Source organism: Caloenas nicobarica, chromosome 11, assembly GCF_036013445.1.
Source record: "Caloenas nicobarica isolate bCalNic1 chromosome 11, bCalNic1.hap1, whole genome shotgun sequence".
Lineage (NCBI taxonomy): Eukaryota > Metazoa > Chordata > Aves > Columbiformes > Columbidae > Caloenas > Caloenas nicobarica.
In genome coordinates this window covers 15,672,484-15,687,587 of record NC_088255.1, presented here as the reverse complement: position 1 = coordinate 15,687,587, position 15,104 = coordinate 15,672,484, and the positions used below count along the sequence as shown (strand labels likewise).

The following is a 15,104-nucleotide window of genomic DNA, read 5'->3' as shown; positions in this document are numbered from 1 at the left end:
CAGCCTGGATTTAATATTGCCAAGTCCCATATCACCCATGAGCAGGAACTCATTTCTAGATGGCACACACTAGGGGAGAAGGGGCTGATTCAGCACGAGGCCAGGGCTTGCTGTGCCTCGTAGGCACCAGCACTGTTTGTTTTGTAAAGAGACACCACAGAAATAGCCAAAAATACTTGTTCATTCTTACACACACCTCATCCTTTTTAATAGCTAAATCTCTGCTTGGCATCACTGAGAGAGGAAAAAAACCCCGTTGTGGGGTCATGGAGGCAGATAAGAGTTTCACACAGTGGATCCCCTTCTGCCCTGATCCCTCCTTCCCACCCCAGCCTGCCCAGACTGTCCCCCCCCAGGTGAGGGTGGCTTCAGTCCCCAGCACAACCCGGGGCAACAGGATGAGCCCCTGACCGCAGCAGGGAGCAGATCGGCTGCGAGGTGGTAATTAGCAAACCAGTTACCCCAGTCCCGGGTCTAGATCCTGCTGCACCCCACACCAGCACTAGGCACAGGCTCAGCTGCGTGCTGCTTGGTGAGTCTGTCAAACCCACCCGTGTCTCCAGAACCACCAGCCAGGGTGGGCAACACGTTTAAGACTAACACAAGTGTTCCCTGAAAAGCCGCATTTGCACCCCAGATGCGCACAGAGTTGGGAGGAAGCCACAAAACCTTGCAAAGGGAGAGCCAGAGGGAAATCTCTCCGGGTCCCGCTGCCTTCGGGAGGACAGGGCAGGGGACGGGGCAGTGGGACAGGGGTCTCGCCGGGCCTTACCTCCACTTGTGCAGGGCGAAGCCGGGACACTGGTCCCCGCAGGTGGTGCAGGGCTGGCCCCTCTCCGGCTCCCCCGACGCCGTCAGCTGCAACCAACCGCAGAGGTCAGTCCCGGCCCCCCAGCTGTGGGCCGGGGGATGCCTCAGGGGCACGCCCGGGGAGAAGGACGGACTTGTAGGGAAAGTGGGTATCCGCACGGCTAGGAGAAGGGGAAGGCGCACGGTGGGGCTGGAGGGGGGACGCCCCCGGAGGAAGGGACGCTTGGAGGTGGCGGCGGGGACATATACACACACACCGCACGGGCGGCGCGGCCGGAGCGGGCGGCGGGACGGAGCCACAGGTTGGAGCGGAGCGGGGATGCGCACCGGGACGGGGTGGGGGGGGGGGTGAAGGGAAACCACCCCCAACACTCACCGACCGGCCGGAGAGCCGCTTGCGGGAGCCACGGGCGAACATGGCAGCGCCACGCTCCGCGGAGCCGAGCGGAGCCCAGCCCGAGTGCGCGGCAGCGGCCGCCCCCCCCGGCGGCCGCCCCTCTACGGCGCTCCCGCCCCTTCACCCCGCCCCTCGGCCCGGCAGGCACCGCCCCGGGAGGGCCCGGCCACCCCCCCGCACCGGCTCGTCCCGGGCCGGTGGCTCCTTCCGCCCCATTGCACCGCAGCGCCTGCTGTCATCACTCCGCTTCAGAGTTAACGACCCTCCTCGGGACCTTCCCTGTGCCGGCTGTTGTCCCGCCGCGCTCGGGAGCGCAGCGCTCGGCCAGCTCTGCCCGGCAGTGCAGTGCACTCGTAACACTCCAGAGCACGGGTGTTAATAAAAACCTGAGCTCTGTAAGAGCAGAACTGGGAGTCTGCAGTGCTGAAGGGACACGGGCTGGAGTTACAGCTCTGAGCACGGTACAGCCTGCGCTGTGCAGGGGCTTCTACTGGCATGGGCAAAGGCAGGGAGCAAACATCCCGGGTTCCTGCTGGGCTTCTGCTCCCCTCCTCATGGAGAACAGATTTAGTCCACAAACAGCGTGCAGGAGAAACATAGCCATGTGAAATATATTTGCAGCTTGAGATGCTGGGCCGGGACACAGAGCGCCTGTCACACCCCTGGACCTCACGGTCCTCCCAGAGCTACATGTGGGCCCGTGGGGCTGGGAACTGTGGGGCTGGGAACTGTGGGGCTGGGAGCCGTGGGGCAGCCCACGCATCAACCTGCTCTTGTCATTTGTACAACGCACTACAAAGGGATCCCCCACAGCCAACAACCAGTCCGTACCCCTGCGGGTTTGCAATCAAACAGCACATCTGGCGCAAGGCAGAGCAGAATGAAACATGGGGAGAAGGGGGAGCAGCGAACATGCTTCATAGAGCACAGGGGTCCTCAGAAACATGTCCCCAGTGGGGATGGAGCAGCTTCGCCATTAGCATTTCACAGCTTCACCCCGTGGTTGTTTGCAGATCGTGTCATCTCCTTCCCCTCCTTCCTTGCCTCTTTGTTCCTTTGCCTTGCTACCTCACAGCTGGTTAAAACCATAACGCTTTGATAAATTTTTTTTTCATTTAATCAGTTCTTGTTTTTGTCAATTTTTAACTCGTATCTTCCCCTCTAGGAGACTGAAATGGGTCTGGGAGCTGTGTGGCAGCATTTTGAAGAGCATCAGGCAAAAAGTTTTGGGGAGATTTTCATTCTTTCCTTCCATAAATGTTGGGCTTTCTTAAAGAAAAAAAAAATCAGGGAATTTTAAAATGGAGAACATTTTATTTTTCACAGGCTTTCTTCATGTCAGTGGGAAAATATTGACATCCCTCCCTGTTCTGTTTTTCTGTGGTTGCTATTTTTACTCTTCCAAAACCCTCCCGCTTCCCTCCATTGCTCCCTTCTGCCAAATTTCCTCATAATTTTCCTTCTCAGTTTCTCTCCCAGTCTCCAGCTCATATGGTGGTACTTGAATATGTTAGAAACTCCCAAGGGAGGAGATGATCTCTTCAAATATACACGTTTCATCACATGGTGGGCAACTGGTTGCGGACTGGGGTTCGACCTCATATTGAAACTTCCCTACCTATAAGCTGTATCTAATATCAGATACAGTAATATCAGGAGTGCTGAGTTACTGTTATCTCTGCTGAAGGTCAACAGGATTTCAGGGAACTATAACATTGTGCAAGAGAGGGCCTGAAAATCTCCAGCACTTTGGGCGTCTTGCATAAGATTCAGAATATTTTAAACTCCAATTAAAACTACCGAAATAAAAGCATTATTGGATACAGGATTTATAACAAGATTCAACGTGCTATGGGAAATGCTTTAGAGGTGACCTGCAAATCCTTTCTAATTGCTTTGCTGTTGCAAGCGATGCTGTGTGCCCTCAATAACAGGGCTGGTGAGGACATCTGCTATAAGTTTAAAACAGCAAAAGTAAGTCAAAGTTGGAGGGTAAATTCCTCGGAGGTGTGGCTGTGCTGAATCATGGCTCCAGGCTTCTGATGAAGAGGCAGGTCGTAAATTGCTTCTTAAAACAAGGCAGGTTGGACCCCTCCCTCCATCTCAAGCTGTCCACGGGGCCACCAAGCTTGCCTGCCATCCTGCACAGCTTGTGTCCTCCAGCCCCGTTTCAGTAGGTACTGCAGATGCTGGTGGGCGGCTCCTCAATACACAGGCAAAAGGCAGGGAAGGCTCTGAGCATCCAGACTTGCACCACTGTGTTCGAAACTAGAGGGAAGATGAAGGCTCAGCTGGGTAGTGTAGAAGAGGCAGATAAGAAGAGTGCTCACTGCTTCTGCCCTGCTGTGCCTGGAGGGATCTGGGGAAACCACATACACCCAGAGCCATAAAAATATCCAGGTACCAAAGACCCCAGTGGAGTCAGGTCCTTAGTGACTCCCAAGCATCTCAATATCTCAGGGAGGCAGCAGTTTCCCTCTGGCCCAAGACATGCGGGGCAGATGAAGGGCTAGTCAGGAGGACTCGATCCGCATTTTTGGGATGCTCAGATGCTGCATCCACACAAAGAAACAGCCAGGCCAGAACATCATTTCTGGCATGTATTTGGGAAAGGGAGGGGAGACATTATCTCACTGGCCTGAATGCTCCTCTTCTCTTTCCGCCCCCAGAAAAGCTGCCAAGAGTAAAGATCTCTCAGGAAATAAACTCCCACTCCCTCGTTCTCACCATGTTCAAAGGGGATGATGCACACATCCTGGCATGGCTGGGCGCGCAGGGGACAGCAACACAGCTCCAGCTCTACCTGTGCTACCATGAAAGTTACTTTCAAAAGAGGTTTTTGTATTTTTGTTTTTAGAAACATCTAGATCTTCCTCTTGAGAGGAGACAGACTCAGCTCGGAGGCGGAGGGTGTCAGATACTGCTGTCAAATAGGCTCAGAAACAGAGATGCATGGATAATATATGCCAGACAGTTTGTCTGACAAATTATTGTTTCTGCTGTCACTTAAATTGTTCCGTACATCATCATCTCCTCCCATTTCTGTTTCAACCAAACCTGCCTAGAGATGACACTTCTTCCAGCCCTTCTCATGACTAAACCAGTTTAAAACCCAGTTTGCTACGTTCATGCACTATGAGATGGACTCCTTTCCCTTTTGAAGTAATGGATAGTTGAAAGGAGGGCAATGACAGGGATGTTCTTTTTCTGCTTCCTGTTGCGCCTGATACTACAGAAATAATTATGATTAAAATCGAAGAGCTCATGAAAAGGCAAAATGCAACTCCTGTGTTAGGTTTCAGGTACAGGTAGGTGGTGCAGGGGCTGACATGGGATCAGCGGAGGAAACCAGCCCTGGCTGCAGGGCAGGCATGGTGGTGGCCACAGTGAACTGTGGCCATTGTGTCAGCAGGTCTGGTCACGAGCCCTGCAGAGCATCTCAGCCCAGCATGCACATCGTGCTGTTCTTCCTGGTCAGGTAAGCAAATTGAGCCTCTGGCAGCAGAAGGTGGTAAGAAGAAACCCATGTGGCTACAGAGCTGTTCTGCTTGCCTGGCCCCATGATATGTGCCCAACCTCACAGAGTCTCACCTTGTACCCTGCCCCACCGCTGCACGTGGAGGAGATGCTGTTAGTGCTCTGCTCACCCGCTGACTTCCATGCACTTTGGGACACCAGCTTGAGCAAATAGCAGGAGCGAAGTCACCGTGTTCAAGACCAGCAGGCAGCTCTTATCACGTGGGAAGAGGAGCTGCAGGTCCTACAGCAGTAGCTGCAACCTGGGGATGGGAAACATGGGGACAACATGTGCCGCCAAAAACCATGGAGCCTGTTCCGCCAGCTCTGGCCTAGCTCTTCTGGATGGGAGTTAGCTGGCAGACACAACACTTCTGTGTACAGAGCCAGGAAAATTTGCTAGTCTTTCCAGGAAAGTGCCCCCAGCTCTTCTATCCTGCGAACCATGCCTCGTGTTAGGAAATCATCTCCAAAATACCCATAGAAAACTCTGAGCATCCCCGCGTCAGCTCTGACACCGCTGTGCCTCCTACGGTCCAGCCCTGGCCATCAGCACTGGGGCAGTGGTACCACCCACAGAAAACGTTGGAGTAAGGCAGAAAGCAACTCTCATTTTGTCAGCTGGCCCCATGTGTTTTCTCCACTCTGCCATGTCCAGGCGAATTCGGCTGTTAAGCACCAAGTCAGTCCCCTTGTGGTTCCTCTTGCCAGTAGCCTGTGCAGGTGAATTACAGCTCAACATGAATCCTGTCACCATCAGTACCCTGAAGGTAATAAACCTCTGACTGTTATTATGCAGTTATTGTCTGAAGTCGTTCAACAACAAAAGGAAAGCTTAAAAAGTGCTTCTAAGTGCCACAGCTGCTGTAGGAGCGTGCTAGTGACCCGGCTTCTATTTCACTACACAGTTCTTCCATGAAGCCTCCTCCTTCCTGGGAAAATGTGCCCTCGTGAGGGTCTTTTCGGAGGGAAACAATTCAGTGTTTCTGCTCATTTCGGCTTTGAGATTTGCAGTTACTGCAGGCAGAAAAGACTGTGCAGAAACCCCAGTTTGAGGTGGGGATATGGAATTTCAATCTGTGCTGTGCATAACAGGAACCCAGGCCGGCATGAATCATGCTATGTTACTTCAGTTTTCATTTTTTTTATTGCACTGCACAGGTTTTTCTAGGGCATATTCCATCAGGCACATACTGGTCAAATTCACTTCGAACGTTTATTACACGGTTAGTCTGTGGTGCACAAACTTCAGATGTCAGAAACGCCAACAAAGTGGACTTAGCAACTTAACAAAACCCTTCCATCATTTCTGCAGATCGCCATACATTTTCCAAGTGCTCTTTATCACAGCCATTTGACTACTATTTTTTGGTTAGATTTGTCAGTTCTGAGGTATTTTGATTAAAACCGCACTGAGTAATTTCACCTTTTTTCCTTCATCAATACAGTAATTTGTAAATATCCCAGGATTTTTTTTTTGTCCTCCCACCCAGGAATGCAAATGGCCATTATGTGCTCCCCAAGGTATCTCCAAATAACCCTTCTCCTTTTAACCTTAGGATTTTATTGTGTTAGTTGCTAGGTAACTGAGTAAGATTTATAGCCATCTATTGTTAATTTTGAAGGCAGTCTTCAATTTCCCGGTAAATAGCATTTGGGAGTTGGAGTCCACACCAATAAAAACTTGCAGCCCAGTCCCACTCCATGGAGAGGAGCACCTGTCACGAAACACAGAGCCAAGTGGATATGAAGCTTAGTCCTCTCCCCCCCCCAAAAAGGGCCCTGCTCCTCTATAACCAGCCGGGCTGAGCAATGCTGGGCTGCTGGAGGGACCCTGGGCTCCCCCAGCCTCTGGTGCGGGCACAGTGACGTGTCGGTGCTGGGGCTGTGCCATCCTGCTCCTCTCCCTCCTGCTCTTCTTCCAGCCCTCTCCTCATCCTCCCCAAAACGGCAATGCAGCAGGTTTTTCCCAGAACTGGCTTTCTTTCCAACCAAGCTCCAGCCTCCCCAGGCGCAGCTCTACCTCTGCTCTCTGTTTGAGGAGAGGTGGGTGGTAGATGGCCCTGGTTCATGCAGTTCCTTAACGCTTCTCAATTTGAGGCTAAACAAAGCAATCAAGTGGGCCTCTGCCAATTTGCACAAAACCTCCTTGCGCTATAGCAACAAGTAATTTTCTGTTATCCCCCCTTCACTCCCCTGAGCTCTTTTGCAATCCAGCAGAATTATTTGCTTTACGCTGTAAATTCGCACTCCTTCCACACTACTCTTACCCTTTAGGACCATTCCTGAAACTGAGAAAACCCAAACCTATTTGGGGTAACTCGCAGAGGGGCAAGTGTCAGCAGCCGAGGCAGGAGGTGAGTTCTCAGGAGTGAAGCTATCCTGCCCTTCACTTGCAACAGCACTGGAAGCACCACAGATGCTGTTCAGTCCCCCACATTAATCATGCATTTGCCATCCCACAGGTGGAAAGGTCCTTTTATTTATTTTTTAAAGCTGCTTTCTTGTCTCTTCTCATCAAAGAGAAAATAAAAGAGCCTTTTTCTTCCTGTTTCACAGGATCGAAACCTGCTGATAAATAAGGGAGTGAGATACCTGAGAAAACCAGACTGTCAGTGGTCACTTCAGGGTGGTATCTCAAATCAGGCAGAAGTTACCACCTAACTGCTCTGAGGGAAAATTCAGAAGACTCTGTCTATGGCCCCTGAGATGCCAGAAATGATTTCTCTTCTGTCCATGAATGTTGTCAAGTTTTACATTTGTGCTATTCGTACCTGCTGGAGATACCAGTTCTTTGGCCAAGGCAAACAGCCCAGGACCTACTTGGTGTTGAAAGCTTCCAATACTCCCAAGTTAAAGATTCTGATACTCCCAAGTTAAATGCTTCTGTACATTTAGGCTCTTGAAAGGCCCGGGCCACTAGGAACGATCAAATTGGAAAATACCTGGAAAATACCATTAGTGAATCTGAATGCAAGTTGTATCTGGAAAGCTTCACATACCACTTGCACAACGTAGAGGAAGGCTGATGAAGAGGAGGGTATTATCAGATTATCTCAGGCACCCAAGGAAGGCGGCCTCTCCCGGGGCGGGCGTGCAGCTCTGCGGGGTTATTCCAGGTGAGATACACACCAGCACAAGGCACACCCGCTGCCTTCTCCACGGAGAGAGGGATGAAGCTGCAGATGTTGACAAGAGCTGTTGGAAGGACTTGAAGACACCCCACTTTATGCAATCCAGTGAGCAGAATTTAGGAACGTCCCTAAAAAAACCCATATCTGATGGGCAGCATCTCTCCATTTGCCCCACCCGGATGGGGGCAGAAGCTCAAGCAGAGTGGTCTACTCTAACACCCTTGGCTGAGGTTTCCTTAGATCATCTGGGCCACGGATCCGGGTAGACTGTCCACTGAGACACCGGGATTTGAAGAGACCTGGTGTGCTCAGGGATCCCTTGGGAAGAGAGCAGTGAAAGAGAGAGGAAGACAGCAAAGTCTGTCAGCAGCTGAGCCCCAGCACAGATGGGAAGAAAGGCCACTGGCTTCTGCTCTCACAAGGCAATTAGACTCACCCTGTTGTTCCCCGCTGCTGCCAGGCAGCAAACCTCTGTGGCAACTGCTGCACTATGCCTCCTTCCAGCAGCTTGGCCCATGCCATATGCGGTTTATTATTTCAGAGCTCAGTTATTTGCCCGTTTGGCTAATGCAGGTACGTTTTATCTGTAGCTGCGTTTTCTCAAGCAGGGCTGGATTGCCACCAGCGGGTACGTGTTTGCTCTCGCGAAGCTCCGGCAAGGTGCCATCCCCAGGGGTGAGTGCACAGTTGCACGCTCCCGACAGCACAAGTCTGGCCCTTGCTCCAAAGGGCTGGTCAAACCTGAGACCTGCTGTTGAGACAGCTTCATTTGGGGAGCCCAAGCCACGCATGAGGCCAGAGCTCCAGCCTCTGGCAGCATCTGGTACCTGCTTGCATCCTTTGCTGCAGGCAGCTTCGTTCACGCCTGCCGAGGGGGAACACAGAGGCATGAGAGCAACTAAACCCCTGCTCATATTTGTCAGTCACTAAGACCTTTACTGCCTGCACAGCGGCTAACCTGGACACGTTTGTTCTTGCCACTTTGCAGGGAGCCATCCCCACTTCCTTGCTATCGTGAGCAGGAGCAATTAGAGCATTTTGCAGCAAATACTCCTTTCTGCGTGGGGGTGGGGGAAGGCAGGCGGTAAGCAGGGAATAGCTTCAAAGAGAAAGGTCAGCAAGCCAGTGAGGATGGATTAGTAAAGGACAATGCAGCAAAGATGTGATTAATTTAATTGTTCATCTGAAATGTAGTCACACAGTAAAGAAGGATGAAGAAATCATAAGCATATGAATTGAGCCAAGTAATGATTTTAAGAGAGAAACATAGAAAGCCCTGCCTCCCTCTGCACCCTCTGCCCTGCATACAAAGGGGTTTGTATTCAGGGATTACTCCAGACTTCTGGCTCTTCTTCTCACACGGTCTTCTCAGAGATGGAAACACCAACTACCAACAAATGTTTAAGTAGCTGTGGTTTGATATCGCTGCTGGCAGCTCAGATTGAGCAGGAGCATTAAAGCTCGGCATGTGCCCAAGCTTGTGAGGAGATGCAATGTGGAAACCATTTGGGTTCTTACACTCCCAGCAGAACTGAGGTTTTCCTAGTGGAAGTGGATTGATGTGCATGGCCTCAGCCTCTGCACTTCATATCCAGCCACTACCTTGGAGGACCTGAAACAGCTTCACAAAGCAGAAATGATTTTCTACCTTCCTTCAGCTTAAAATAGTACCTCCATCACTTACAGTCAACAGATTGTATCTCCAAACACTTCAGAAGTAATATTTGTAGCTAGAGAGAGGCAGAAGTTATTTCATGGAAAATTTCACAGTAGTGTGGGGTTTTGTCGTTGTTGTTGTTTGGGGTTTTGTTTGTTGTATTTTTTTTATTTGAACAAACAAACAAGAAAAACCCCAGGAAACAAAGTATAAAAAGCATATGGGTTAGGTCAAAACACTATTCTCATTTTGATTTTCAAAAACACCTGCGCCTTGTGTTTGGTAACATAAAATAGCTGAAAAATTAAGCCAACTTAGAAGTAGAAACCCAGACTGTTCTGTGATGGCCTAGCATAACTTCTTAGCATTCTTCACCTCACTGCTGCAAGGAGAGGTCAGAAACTTGTCAACTAAATCTGCTTCTGGAAGCCTACAATTCCGATTGCCTGGATTACTCCAGCGCAGGCAAAAATACTTGGAAAATACGGGAGCGAGACCAGCAGGCACTGCTTTTGGCCATCGGCTCCTTCCTCCTGCACAAAGCGAGCTGGAGAGCTGCCTCCAGGAATTTGTGCTGCAAAGGGACTCATCCCCTCCCGCTAAATGACCAACAGCTACTAAGATTAGCGACTTTTGGATGAACTCAAATGTATTTATTAAAAAGACTTGATTGGAAGAGTTCTCAATCTGGAGAGTTCAAGTGATGGGAGAACTTACCACGTAGGCTGAGCTGCTTCAGCTGTTCAGGACTCCTGGGATGGGTTGAATTTCTGTTCCTTTGCCTGGTAGATGGAAGAACTGTCTCGCTTCAATGCTGTTTCCCTGGCAGAAATGCGTTCTTCAAGTCAGCCCACAATCGTCTGTTTGGGAAAAGGAATCATGTCAGAAAGACCCACTAGACAAAGTCTGGAAGTGCCTCAGTGGAAAATAGTCTTTTGAGCCCAGACTGCCGTCCTTGGTCTTTTCTGCCTCTCTCAGTTTTTCAATAGAATTTTCGAAACATGGCTATGCAGGAGAAGGAGGTTTTCTAGCAGGTGTCATTATGAGAGACTAGCTCCCTGAGTTATGCTTTTACAACAGCCTTCAACAAAATGCATTTTATTTTTCTACAGAGGAAAAAGCACCCATTATTGAAGCAGAAAGGAACATTGAAGAGATGAGGTAATCACCTCTGTCTCTGGAGCAATTAGTTCTGATAGGCCATGCAACAAGGCTGAAGAAGAGCACTGTAATTTTCTTAGAATAACTGGACCTAAGCATTGAAAGTGATAAAATGACCCTTTCATTATACAGGACTGGAAGGTTAAATATGATCCAGGGGCTGTGCACAGACCCCCTGTTGGCTTACTTCCATAGCGGCCCATGTTTAAAGCCTTTGTGATCATTTATTAAGGATAAATGATAGAAAGACGCCTTTAAGAAACTTGTCGTTTAAACTAAGAGTCAAGCTTTTGAAATACTGCGTGTTCTGTTTTATGCATCTGACAGTGATTTAGCATGAGAAAGGTATCATCTCTCCTTTTTGGATTAAACACAAAGAAGCTGAAAAAGGCTGGAGCTGCCAGCACTGGGAGATCTGCTGCATTTTCTGAGACAAAGCAAGAGGAACATACAGAAGAGGAAAGAAAAATGCAACTTCTTCACTCTTACCTGCAGCCTCTGGGGCAGAGGCGATGTAAGACCATGACGGTTTGTTACTTGGTTGCTCTCCTGAGATCCCATCCTCACATTTGCTTCCTTTTAACCCATATGTCTTCTATCTGAATTTTCTTGTATATTTGATACTAATATTTTTAAACTTAGAAAAGTTTGTTGTTGTTGTTGTTTGGGGGTGTTTCTTTGTTTGTTTGAGATTTCTTTAAATAGCACTGCTAGCAGTGTGGACCAGGTCCAGTATCTCAGCTCATCCTTCACGAACATTTGCAAAATGAACTGTTTGGCTCCCCTATCATCCCACGACAAGGGATGTCCCTGGCATGTGGATGGCAGCACCAGCACCAGGCATGTCCAAGTAGCACACCGGGAATCTCTGAGAAGTGCTCATGTATGTTTTGTACCTCAGGGCACTCCTCTCCTGGACAGAAATGGGGCAGCATCAGTCTCTCTGACTGGCAGGGCACGAGTGGATGGCTGTGGCCGTTCTCCAAAATGATCCCTGGTCCATGGAGTCCAACGTGGGCTTGGGGCAAGGCTCCATATAAACAACATTATTACTGTCCCTTGTTCCTTTTGTATGGGACAGTCAAGCTTGGAAAGAAACACCAGCACAGAAAGGAATGTTTACCATTCAATGTATTATTCCCTTGTGTACAAAGTATTTTGCCTCTATAATAGCACACAGGTATTGAAATACGAAGGCAAATGCAGAAAGACCATACAGACATGTCTTGCGGGTCTTTTCGTTTCCTTTTGAGTATAAGCAGAAAGAAAAGAAACACTGTACAGGAAAGTGCTTGCAAAAAAACCCACCCAGTTTGTAGAAAAATAATGACATTGATATACAAAACCCAGAGTTGTTTCCTGAACAAGAAAAGTCTAATGTCTCTGGTTCTCAAAGTCTGTTCCTATTTAATGAAACCCATTAATGAACCACAGGATCAGTGCTCTATCATTTTTTCCCTTATAGTTTATTTAATATTTTTTTTAGGTTTCTCTTGCTCTTTTAATAGCTGCTATGAAATTATATGGTAGAAATGAATGTGTACAGGTCAAAATAATATTTCTTTTTATAAATAGCCATTCACTTCATTAGAGAAAATATAACAAGCCTGTACTTTCTAAGCACCACTGCTTCTTTCTAAAGTTCATAGTGCAATTTTCCCTTTTCCCCTACAGGAGTTATACCTAAGCAATTATCATTAAAAAAAAAAATCACTATTCCATTACTACTCCTTTCCCCTTTCCCTTTTTTCCTCTTTCTCTTTCCCTTTTGCCCTTTCCCTTTTCCCCTTTTACCTTTGAAATGGTATTTTTGGCATTTTTCTCAGAAAGGTAGAATTTATTATTGTTATACATAGACAAACAAAATAGGTGAAAAAGTAATCTTTCTAAGATGTGATCATATCTACTTATGCGCTATTAAGCCAAACCCCCCAAATTATAGGTAAGAGTCTCATTCTTTCCTCTAAGTCTGAATATTAATAAGATTGACAGAGGTACACACAAAAGAAGTGTAGAGCACCACAACTGTCAGATCTCACTCTGAAGGCGCAACACAGCCCAGTGCACACATGGGTTATGAATGCAGGGATCAAATAATTTATCACTATTGATCTGACACTATTTTGTAACAGACTGATTACACATCCTTTGCGGAGCTCTGCGAAAGACTCACACAAGATCCTGAGGTTACTTATTTTTAACTATTTGCATCCAAAATTGAAAGAATTATCTGAAGTAGCAGATAAGTTTCTTTAGTTTTCCAAACTGCTGGCAATTTTGTGCTGAAAAGCTTCCTTTCCTTGCACTTTGTGCTTCTGTCTGCCCCGACATATAAGGTGAAGGGGCAGTGTCTTCCTATTGCTAAGTAAAGTTGTGGAGAAAGAGATAAGGAACATAGTCATAGACTACAAAAATAATCCGGTCACATCACCCCCGTTCAACGTGCTACCAAGCTCTGCAAAAATGTGGCGTGCCACCAGCAACGGGCTATGTACAGGCGGGAGCCATCGTGCCGCTGCATTTGGCACCTATGGGAGCTGTCTCCTCAGTTTATAATAATAATAATAAAAAAACCCCAGCGCTAAAGGTCTGCTTGTACACGGGATGGCAGATAGGCAAGGAGCGCATATGCCTTACCAGGAAGATCCGAAGCAACACAGAAGTAGGCGTAAAGCAGCCTGTTTTTGAGGGGGGCGGGCAGAGTTATCTGTAAGTACAGAGTGATCTTGTTGAAAGGAGGCAGAGCCGGCGCTGAAGCCTCCCTTTGCAGATGGCCTGCGAGTGAGTAGGAAGCCGGGGAAACGCTGCAGGTGCCTGCAGTGAAGTCCCTCGGCCAAGAGGATGGAGTGGCTTGGCTGGGCGTGCTGTCCCCCAGCCCCTGCCACAGACCCTGCGGTCCTTCACCGGGGAGATAACGCGGCAGGGATGCTTTCGGCTTCGGATTTGGTGACAATGTCTGTAAGAAACTGCGTGGCTTCTGAGCACACAGCCCAGGGAAACATATGGCCTGATCAGCCTGTCTGGGATGAGTTAATACCCCGCTTCCAGATGGAGCCAGGAAGCACAGTGGCACATGCAATTAGGAGACAAATACATGGTTTTTTTAAAGAGCGAGTTCACTTTGGAGCCCTGTGAAAAAGGAGCTCAAGCTGAAGATCCATCTGCAGGAATTTTCCTAAATGTGGGGTAGAACTCAGTTTATTTGAATCGCCTGACAATTTTTACTGCTTTCTTTGCTTTTTCACTGATAAAGGCACTGGATTAATTAAAACTACAGAGCATTAATAAATATCATGTTAGCACCAAACCAGTGCTCTTAGCACTGGCCACAGAGGTCATGTGAAATTCAAAACATACCTAAAACATAAAGATTGCTAATGCAACTAGCACTGTATTCATTGTCATGTTTTCCTTGAGTGCTGTCGGCCTAATCCCTAAAATAAAATTTAAGCACATCATGTCTATTTTCCTTACATAAAGACAGATTGAAATGCCAAAAATACCCCTATGCAGATTGTGTAGCACCGTAGAGGGCCAAAGCAGCCCATAACTGAAGGAAAATTACTGATTGAAAAGTAAACAACTGAATACAGTGACAATAAAGTATCACTTGTCATAATGCTACATATAATGTAGAGTACACAAAATGCAGTGGTTTGACTGCAGGATTTAACAATAAAAAATAAAAAAACAGTAAAAGCAGCCTTAATATAATGATTTTACGTACAAAAATATTAAATCAAAATAAATAATTCCAAACATAAATATTATACTGTACATTAAGAATATGCGATCTATATACACACATAAACAGATAAAAAAGTGGAAGGCAGAGGTATTGCATCGCTATCCTTCATCCATCTCATCTCCGCTGCTGCTCTCAGAGAACCTGGAGAACACAGACAAGGTGCACATTAGAGTCAGATCTTCTTTTTCACCCCTGAAACTTGTACCTGGAGAGATTAGCACAAGAGCGGTGCCAGCAAGGTGGGAAGTGTGTTTCCAGTTGATGGTGTTATACCCATAAGGGTTACTGGGGGAAGCAAGGACTGGGAGCGTGGGATCCCATCGCTCCACGGATGCTGCATGGTGTGGGTGGCTGCCATCGATGAGCTCGATGCACAAGTGCTTTTGCAAGTGTGGCCTGATTTGCTCTTTTTCCAAGGGCGTGTAGTGATAGGACAAGGGGTAATGGCTTTAAACTGAAAGAGGGTGGATTTAGATTAGATCTAAAGAAGAAATTCTTCCCCACGAGGGTGGTGAGGCACCAGAACAGGCTGCCCAGAGAAGATGTGGATGTCCCGTTCCTGGAATTGTTCAAGGCCAGACTGGACATGGCTTTGAGCAACCTGGTCTAATGGAAAGTGTCCCTACCCATGGCAGGGGAGTTGGAGCTAAATGATCATTAAGGTCCCTTCCACCCCCATCA

The 15,104-nt window shown here is 48.0% G+C and overlaps 2 protein-coding genes across 4 annotated transcripts in view; both read right to left on the bottom strand.

The window, feature by feature from the left end:
- PRICKLE2 (prickle planar cell polarity protein 2) overlaps window positions 1-11,206 on the bottom strand; it is a 117,365-nt gene extending 106,159 nt beyond the window's left edge. Inside the window, exons 1-2 of one of the 2 annotated variants that reach the window (XM_065642541.1) lie at window positions 11,165-11,206; window positions 10,232-10,374 (exon numbers count right to left, since the gene is read on the bottom strand). Coding sequence is in view for 1 of the 2 variants with exons in the window: in XM_065642540.1 (XP_065498612.1) it covers window positions 773-858; window positions 1,187-1,228 (128 nt within the window). In the remaining variant the exon portion in view is untranslated. Of the gene's footprint in view, window positions 1-772; window positions 859-1,186; window positions 1,257-10,231; window positions 10,375-11,164 lie in introns of those variants that run through there. The other variant, XM_065642540.1, reaches the window with a different exon arrangement.
- Window positions 11,207-11,805: 599 nt separating this feature from the next.
- The window catches only part of ADAMTS9 (ADAM metallopeptidase with thrombospondin type 1 motif 9), an 84,370-nt gene continuing 81,071 nt past the window's right edge, over window positions 11,806-15,104 (bottom strand). For both annotated transcript variants that reach the window (XM_065642880.1, XM_065642879.1), the window contains exon 40: window positions 11,806-14,564. The gene's annotated coding sequence lies outside the window, so the exon portion shown is untranslated. The remainder of the gene's footprint in view (window positions 14,565-15,104) is intronic.